Source organism: Lolium perenne, unplaced genomic scaffold (genome assembly GCF_019359855.2).
Source record: "Lolium perenne isolate Kyuss_39 unplaced genomic scaffold, Kyuss_2.0 unplaced44, whole genome shotgun sequence".
In the NCBI taxonomy this organism is placed as follows: domain Eukaryota; kingdom Viridiplantae; phylum Streptophyta; class Magnoliopsida; order Poales; family Poaceae; genus Lolium; species Lolium perenne.
The window spans coordinates 180,321-190,000 of record NW_027249002.1 but is presented as its reverse complement, the minus strand read 5'-3'; the positions used below and the strand labels follow the sequence as shown (position 1 = coordinate 190,000).

The following is a 9,680-nucleotide window of genomic DNA, read 5'->3' as shown; positions in this document are numbered from 1 at the left end:
AGTTTCGGGTGTGTTGCACTTTTAGAATGATTCACAAACAAGGTTCTTATTCAAGGTTATGTTGTTTTTAGAATCATAAGCAAGTGTTAAAATGCATAGTAACAATCATACACACCAAGGAATAATAGTTGTATAATAAGTAAAGAGCAGTTGTCAAGTTTAAGTCCTATAGTGTAGGGTTGATGATTACTTGTTATATTCTTCAAAAGAATAACTTTTGAAGAACATACTTCTTAAGTAATAAGAAGTATTACAATTAAGGTTGTGGTTGCCTAAGGTTTACCTTTGCATTCACTAAGTAAAGAATGTTTGGTTCCTAAATAGGATGGTTCATAAATATCTCACACTAGTAGGGTTTAGTGGAGTATGGAATGTAAGGTACTCATCAATCATGGTTACTATTAGGATTCATCACAATGTTGTGATGCTAATCATGGATAGATAAGGATGATGGTTTTGGTAATAAGAGCTAGGGTTTAGTCTTGGTTAATCCTACTTGATCAACCTGGTTGGATAGGTATACATACATGGAATACTAAATTATTGATAATAGGGCTCCTACATTTCATGTGGCATGGCGAGTATTTAATTGTTAATTATGGTTCTATGAATCAAAAGCAAAGTATCATGATCACATTTTCTAACCCAAGGTTTAGGTTTTAGAAACAACTTAGGGTTTTCACATAAAATGATAGGGTTAATGTCTTTACACATATTAGAACTAGGTTTCCAAGTTGTGATAGAATTATTAAAGTATTGATTGATAAAAGAGTTGGAATTATTAATAACCTTGAAATGGAAATAATAGTGGATCTAACATTATAATTTTATCAGACTTAATAAAATATTGATAAATACTATTAGGGTTTAGGGTTTTAATTAATAGTTGAAGAAATGATCAATTAGGATTCTTATATGATTAAACATAACCATATGGAACAATTGTGGTATTTTAATACAAGTAATATTTACTATTTTCTTGAGGTGAAACATAGAAACAAGAAAATTATATTTTTAGTATTTAGGTCTTAATGGCTTAAGATTAAAATTGGTCTTCTAAAATTTAGAGGAAAGTTTATATTATTGTCCTTTTAATTTGAAAATATCATAGATGTCATTTTCTGATACTTACTTCTATTTATTGATTTATTTTTATTTTCTTTAAATGTTTTAAAAAAAATTTAAAAATAAAATAGATCAAATGATCTATTGGGTTGGCCCAATAGCCTGGCCAACCAGGCCTGGCCCAAAAGGCCCGAGTAGGTTGGGTCTAACCCAAACCGACCCCCACTCTCACGCTCACCCTCCTCACACATACGAACACGGTCACCGTCCTCCCTTTCTCCTCTCTTGCGACCACCACACCCATGCGGCGGCGCCGCTCGCCCCCGGCCGCTCTTGACCACCTCTGGCGCCGGCGTGGTATGGATTTGCTCCGCCTTGAGGTGATCTACATCTCCACCTCCCCGATTTGATTCCTGAGGTTTCCCCCATTCGCCCCCAACCATAAACCCAAGCTGCTGCCCGGCGCCGCTCTGGCCGATGTTGGCCGCATCCGACGCCGCCGCTCGCTGGAGCTGTGCCGCCACCATCTCGTCCTTCTCCTCCACCAAATTCCCCTCGCTGAGACTCCTCTTACACCGAGTTTCGCGCCCCTCAGACCAACTCTAGCCGCCTCCTATCCCGGCAGTCGCCGGCCGATTCTGGCGTCGTCTCCCACAGGCGTGACGCCTCCACGGTATCCACCACCGGTGCCCGCTGCTTCGACACCGTCCGGCGCTCTCGTGCGACCCTGTCCACGGCTATGCCTAGCAGCAAGCCGTGGTTGTCCTCCGACGCTCCCCCACCTGCGCCTCATGTTCGAGCTCCTTCTACTCCCCTTTCTGGCGCAAGTTGGACGGCAGCTGTGGCTGCAACCCTGGCGCCCCTCCTGGCTCGACATGGTTTGCTCCAGGTGCTGTGGTGGTGCCTTACGGCTGCTGCTGCCTGTGTTGCTGATGAACTGGTGGTGTTTCACTGCTGGGTTTGACGTGGTGGATGTACTGGTGGGGCGGTGTGACGATGTGGTGACTACTTCCTCCTCGACGCCGGCTGGACGGTGCCGCGGACGCAACCCTGGCGTCGCCTACCTTGCTACCTCCTGTACTGCACGGTGAGCTAAACCCTTCCCCAGTCTGCCTATGATCATCTATTGTTGTGCTCATGTGCTGTAACGATATTACTTAATTCTCTATTGTCTTGATGTTGTGCTGGGGCTAAATAAATCATGCCCTGGTAGTGGAGGTAAGATTCATTGTTCTCTATGAATTGTGGCCTGATCTAGTAATGCTTTGTCACTGCCATGTGCTATGGGTGTTGCTTTGGTTAGTGAAGCTTTGGATTCACTGATATATATGTACTAGACTTGCTATGGTGTCTCTGTTGAGATGATTAACTATTCTGGCATGTGTGTGATCTGCTGTGACTTAATACTGACGAAACTGAACATGGATAATTCAGTCAACTGTAATAATTCAGTTGTATTTCTGTTTATCTTATCAGTGGGTTTGAATATACAGAACGCAACTATTGTTGCCTGCAACTGGTGAGTTGCTGGATGATTTACTTGTGAGCTTATGGTATGCTTTTCTGCTGGCTATATATATGATCCATTGATTTCCAGGAATAATCCAGGGACAAGTTGATGTTACTGGTTACTATCTGTTTATAATGTTGATGGATTATACTGATAAGAACAGACCTAGCTAGCTACCATGGTCTTGCCAGTGATGCAAAAGTCTGAGGCTAAATACTTTATTAAGAATAGATACTATTTCTTGTGGTTTGTTTAATTCTATGATGAACTAGCATAGCACTTCTATGCTAATCTGAGAATCATCCCTCCTACCAATTTTCTGTGAGCTATTATCGATAAGAACAGATGCTTGCTTGATCTTGTGGCCTTGCCAATGATGCAAAGGCTGAGGCAAAATCTTGGATAAGAACAGACACTATTTATGGTTTATAAGATTCTCTGTGATGAATATTGCATAGCACCACTATGCAGTTCTGAGAGAAAATCCATCTCTCTGTCCTCCTAGGTTAAAGCCTAGTTGAAGGTATTTAGATGGTTTACTGTGTATACTACTTTTATTTTCCCCGAAAATGTCTATGCAAGAACAGATATTGTATGATCTACTTAAATTACTTGTTGGTTTCTACCTGTTGCTCTTGATAGCTTGGACTATTGACTTGGAAAGAAACCTCCTTCTGGTGGTCAGCTTGTTCCTCCTAGCGGTTTGGGCTTGTTCCAGGCTATATGGTTGTGTTCTTGCTGTTCTAGAAATTTGAGTGATGTGCTGGTTTTGCTGGATGGGTTATTTGGTACGGCTGGAAAGTGTGGTGTGCTAGAACCTCAGCTAGTACTACTGCTATCTCGTTTTTATACTGCTGGATGCTGTTTGTGCTGTCGACAACACACATGCCATGTGTGTAGTGACTATGCTGCTTGTGTGGGTGCCTCACTATCTAGTGTAAGAGGACGAATTGGCTTTCTTTTCCCCTAGTGCAAATCACGGGTAGAGTCATGCTTATCTCTGTTGGATATTTATTTTAATGCTGCCGATTGTATAATACATGAGGCTTCAGCTGATGTCTTTACTCACAGTTAATAGTAGTTAAGCTTTGCTTTATTATCCATTGAATTTAATTAAGAAGTCTTGATCAGTTTGACTTTTCCATGTCAAACCTGGTCACTTTAATTAACTAGTGGCTTAATAGGTGCTAGCTAGATTAGAGGGAAATGATGTTGTTATCCTTGTTGCCTAAAAATTAATAGGATCAAGCATTGTTGCCTAATTCTGCATTTGATATAGATCAATCAGTGTTGCCCTTAGTCCCTGGTTGCCTCATGATCCCATTTGCCTCCCTATTTGCTTAATTAAGGTTTATTCCCTCTAGTCACAATTTGGGTATTAAGATAAATTCTTAATTCCTTGTAGCTAGTCTCCAACAGCAAATTTGCATTACCTCGGGGAATGCATACATTTTAACCATTCAACATCTAGTTTTGTTGTTTTGTTGTTGTTTGTTTTGCAGGTACAAGACAAAAGAAGAACAGAAGATATTTAGATAGGATTAGCTTAGTTTTCCTTTCTGTATTTTATTCTTGTAATATTTGTAAGTTGTATTAATATTGGATATTGTAATGACTTTGTAAATGTGTATTCAATTAATAAAATGTAATTTCCCTATTCTTAATTCAACATTGTTTGAATTATAATTGGAAAGTTATAATCTGAATTCAAATTTGAATTCAGATACTTATTTGAATTTCTTTTTATATTTTATTGTATATGATTGTTTGGAACCCAAATTCCAATTATTGTTGGCATAGTTGTCATTTATATTTGAGTCAAGTTTCACTTGCCTTTCTCACAACTTCTGAAATCAACAAAGGTCATGTCAAAGTTTATCGCACTCGTGTCGCTGACCTTAGTCAATTCCCATCAACACAAGCGAAACCTTGATCTCTTTGTGTTTTAAATAAAAGCGCGAAAATTCCCCGGATTTTCTATGCATGAATGCAATGCACACATCTGTTTCCTCTATTTTTTGTAACCCCCAATCCTGGGATATTACAGTCTCTCCCCCTTAAACTAAACTTCGTCCTCGAAGTTTGAACTCTCTCACATTTCCGGAGTGTGGATCTGACTTATGCAGACTACGACTTCTCTCGAACTCCGTGGTGATCTCACTAGATATAATTGAATATATCCCTTGTCCAGATTCTTCATGGAATCCATTAGGTTTTGTCTTACTTGAGCTTTCATACTTCTGAGTAAATATTACTCACTTTCTCAAGTTATAGTCCACTTCTTACTTCCTCGAGGTATAAACCTCGGCTTCTGGTCTGACATCCTTCTGAAAGTAGTGTTCGATCATCTTATAAAAATAAGATCGAACTTTCTCTCAGTTCAGACCTTCATCAACTATCTTGCTCAAAGTATTGATTCATATTGGATCCAACTGATCCCTCGCTCTCCCCCTTAGGGTTGTCCTAATGGTTGTTAAGCTCATCTTCCCCAACCAACTAGCTCCTTGGTTAGGCTATATGTCTTTTCCTTGGCTTTCTATTGTACTATTCTAGGGTATCCTATTTGGATTGATGATGTACCCACATGGCTGTGAATACCAATACGATATGTTAGTTGGTTATGCAACTATGGTTATTCCAACTTTACACAGGACAAGTGTGTTGCCCATGAAAGCTTGAGCAATTTAAAGATATTATTCTACAACTAATATTGTGCTAAATGAAGAAGCTGTGTTCAACATACTGATTGGGTCAGAACAAGTATGGTCAAAGTCCTATGCATCCGTCCTTGTGCTCCATCCACTTCCTTGTTCGAACTTCTTAGATGATTAGCTCCCCCGATGGTTTGAAAATTGGTTCATTGTTTCATTTCATCTTTGTACCCGATATGGATCCAGGCATTCTGATTTCATATGACCTAGTTGTCCACATCCAAAACAGGTAATATCCTGTTGCGGGGAATCCTTGGCATAGTGACCTTTTCTTGCACAGTTATGGCATCGAATTTGACTATAAAATGGTGTGATTGTCTCATCCCTAGTTTGGAAATTCATCTCTGACTGAGTTTGTTGTATCTGAACTGGTTGTGGTTCCAACCTGGCCTTCCGTTTTCTTTCATTCTTCACTTCTTCATAATCATTCTCCAAAGTAATTGCAGTATCCACTAGCTCGTGGAACCTTGTGCATTTGGATAGATTCAACTGCATTTTCAGGAATGGATTCATCCCTTTTAAGAACCTTTTTATCCTTTTCTCTTCTGTGTTCACATCCTCTGCTGCATAACGTGATAAACGATCAAACTCTACTAGATATTTCCATACCGACAAGTCATTCTGCTTCAAGGTCTCGAACTCTCTTCTCTTTAGCTCCATGATACTTTCAGGAACCTGAGCTTCTCGGAACTTCTTCTTAAACTCGTCCCACGTGAAAACATGTCCCGAAGGTTGAATTAGAATCACGTTATCCCACCATGAAGCTGCTAGTCCTGATAGTAGAGAGGTGGCATATCTAACATTCTCTTCATCATTACACCGAACTGTATTTAATTTCCGCTCCGTGTCCCTCAACCAATCATCCGCATCCATAGGTTCTGGTGCGGTAGCAAAAGTCAGTGGATTGGTTTGTAGGAATTTCGTAAGACTCACTCCTTTTGGCCCTCCATTTCTGATACCTCCATTATTCTCACGTATCAAACGACTGAAAAACTCATTTTGTTGTGCTAAGTTTGCTGCTCTATCCTTAGCCATCCTTTCTATGTGCTCAAAGAATTCTTGCCCAAGTAGTAAAGGGGTTGATGTTGATGATCTAGTGGCGGAGAATGCCTCTTCCATCCGCTTAGCTTCTCTTTCCTGACCTTCTTTTGCCTCCCTCTCTTCATGAGTCGTTACTATTTCCTCAGTTGGTTGGTAACTCGTCTCTCCCTCACGCGATCCCATTTACCCTCTAGACCTGTAACATCAAGGAAGAACTCAATGATGCAACATGCATTTGCACACCAAGGTCAAACTTCATGCACAGATCTAGTCAATCAATGAAAACCCAATAAAAATCCAAGAAGATTCAGCTTTGTGCTTATAATACACACCATCATAAGCCTGAATAATGATAGTTGGGTAAGACATCTCTAAACATCAGGCTGAGATGTGTAGTATATAACACCACATAATATAGGTTTGTATCGTGATACTTAGCACGAATATATGGAAGTCTACTATTTGTCTCAACCTTTACCTTAATTGCACAATTGCAATAAGATAACTTGAAACAAGGTGGTCTAGAATAGTTAAGGTTAACCTAATTTTCTTTAGAATTACAAACTTAGCTTTCATTATGTTGAGGACTACTTCATATGGTATATCTAGATTCTAGCATAGTTATTCTAAACACATAACTATTGGACTATAGCTCCTATACTTCCAAGTGTTTCTATTGTAAAACTATGGTCATGATGTGCTTGGCACACTTCTTATTGTTTTGGAACACAATTCTTGCACTATTTGTTTAGCACTTAGCTTCTTATTGTACTCCTCCTAAATACTTTCAATGTTCTACTTCGTCACATAATGACTCTCAAGTGAATCATATATGATTAGCAACTCTACCATGTAGTTAGACATATATTATTCCTATCACTCTTCCTTATCTCCCATGATTGACTCATCATGGTCTATACTACCTCATATCACTTGTTTTTATCACTTAGTATCAGTGGTTTCACATGTCTAGATAATTTTACTTACTCATTACTTGTATTGGTTTACACCTTCTAATAGGATATCTTAATTAACTTCATCACTTGATATAACCCCTATTACAGTTCTGGATAACTCTTACTTAACCATAACCTGTGTTGGTACACATCTTCCAATAGGATATCTTCCTTATGGTTGTATCCTCTCTTTGGACTACCATGTGTTGTATACCAACTGTGATCTACTCATCTATTGTTCTAATGACTTAATGATGTGCTATGTGTTTGGAATTAGCTAACTAACTTTATCTTGGTAATTTAGGTAAGAAATGTTGACTCAAGTGTGTCAGGATTATTCTCAAGTGAATATCCATCTCAAGTCATAACAAGTATTTGGTCTACCTAGGACAACTTCCTATAGACACTACCAATCCTATAGGTCTCCTTTAAAGGGTTTTAATCCTAAGGTCAAAGCATTTGCTCTGATACCAACTGTGGTGACCCGGCATACCACTGCATGGTGTAGTATGCAAGTCTGATATAACACCAATGAAACACCGTTCCACTCGTATTATATCGCTCAGAGTAGTACAACAGAAACATATGCGGGTCCAAGGCATGTCTATAGAATTACAACACAGACTCTTTACAAAAGATCCACATAGCCTCCTACTTTACAATGAGGTAAAACTGCAAATAAACTCCAGAAGAACGACTCGTGATCTAATCTTATCACGGACTCTATTTAAAGAGTATTTGACTAGCTAAAGAGGCTATGACTAGATTCTAGCTAAATAGGAGCTAGGTTTAGGAAGCTACTTCCCTTCTACTACTTAATTTAGGGTTTCTCCATGGTAGTTGTAGTGTTTGACCCTTCCGGCAGGTTCCTGTCCCCTTGAAGTATTTGTAGACTCCTCGGTCTTCGAGTTGCATGGTAGATCCTCCTTCGATGCCTCCATATCTAAGCAGGGGATTTAAGAGTGGGATGAGTACGAGCATACTCAACAAGTTCATTATAGGAAAGAGGTGTTTAATACACTATCTACGGCATTAGACCAGAAAGTCTAATACCAATGCAGGTTTTCATAACCATTTCTTCAAAAGGTTGCTTTTATTCAGAAGAACTATGTCCGTCAGCCTTCACCGGTTTACTAGAACTTCATGGAGCTCCTTTTCGGCCGCGTTCGCAGTTCCATATCCCGGAACAGGGAGTGACAGGTCACGGTTCTTTACACTCTGCAGAGGTGTGTTGCTTTACCCATAAGAGATCTTAACCTTGGTGCCAACCGAGTCTATAGTTCTCGTCCACACTTCCTTTGGTGTGAGGCCCGGTATAAGGTCATAGCCAATCATATTCCTCCGCTACCTCATACACCCACCCTTTGCTGCAAACTCCGACCCTGGGTCCTCGCCGGTGCTCTTATACCAATTAAGGACGGCCCCCGACCACGACAACAGTTCAGGTCTCTACCATGAACTCCTTCGCCGACAGCTGCAACCCATCATAGACCGCAATTACCGTGGGGACTTCATCGGGACCCCCACCCTACCACTTGTCCTCTCTTGGATCAAGGGTACCACTTGTCCTCTCTTGGATCAAGGGTCTACGGTAAAGCGCATCCGTTGATGTACAAGAGGTGGAAATACAATTGACTATTCCGTCCCACTCCAGATCTTATGGTTAACACGGGTATTACGGCACAAGAATCACTGGCGACATTTGTTGTTTAATCCTAGATGGATATAAACCCTTGCAATGGAACCTCCACCATATCAACACAATCCATGGTTCCATTGCCCACCACATAGTCATATTCATAGTTATGAAAGTAGTGGTTTTGGTTTTTATGCAATAGTGATAACCATAGTACTTTGCAAGTAATTTGATAGAAATACTCAAATGACATGAGCAAGTGATGAACTTGCCTTTCTTGGCTGCAAGATTATGCAGACAAGGTCTTCGATACGCAATAACTCCAAATTCTGAAATAGTATCATCGTCCGGTAAGGACGATGTTTAAAAGATTGGCAAGGATGCAATAATGCATAAGTATGAGATGCAATCGTTCTAAGCGTGACCTAACCCCGATGATTTAGTATTATTGAGTGGTAATGATTAGTTTCGGGTGTGTTGCACTTTTAGAATGATTCACAAACAAGGTTCTTATTCAAGGTTATGTTGTTTTTAGAATCATAAGCAAGTGTTAAAATGCATAGTAACAATCATACACACCAAGGAATAATAGTTGTATAATAAGTAAAGAGCAGTTGTCAAGTTTAAGTCCTATAGTGTAGGGTTGATGATTACTTGTTATATTCTTCAAAAGAATAACTTTTGAAGAACATACTTCTTAAGTAATAAGAAGTATTACAATTAAGGTTGTGGTTGCCTAAGGTTTACCTTTGCATTCACTA

The 9,680-nt window shown here is 39.8% G+C and overlaps 1 protein-coding gene across 1 annotated transcript; it reads right to left on the bottom strand.

The window, feature by feature from the left end:
* Positions 1-5,445: 5,445 nt before the first annotated feature.
* On the bottom strand, positions 5,446-6,159 carry LOC139834341 (uncharacterized). The gene has a single exon (XM_071824829.1). The coding sequence runs from the start codon at positions 6,157-6,159 to the stop codon at positions 5,446-5,448; it is 714 nt and encodes a 237-aa protein (XP_071680930.1).
* Positions 6,160-9,680: the final 3,521 nt, after the last annotated feature.

Excerpts from the sequence above, each read along its gene's own strand:
- LOC139834341 (XM_071824829.1), bottom strand. The coding sequence starts at position 6,159 with ATGGATGCGGATGATTGGTTGAGGGACACGGAGCGGAAATTAAATACA.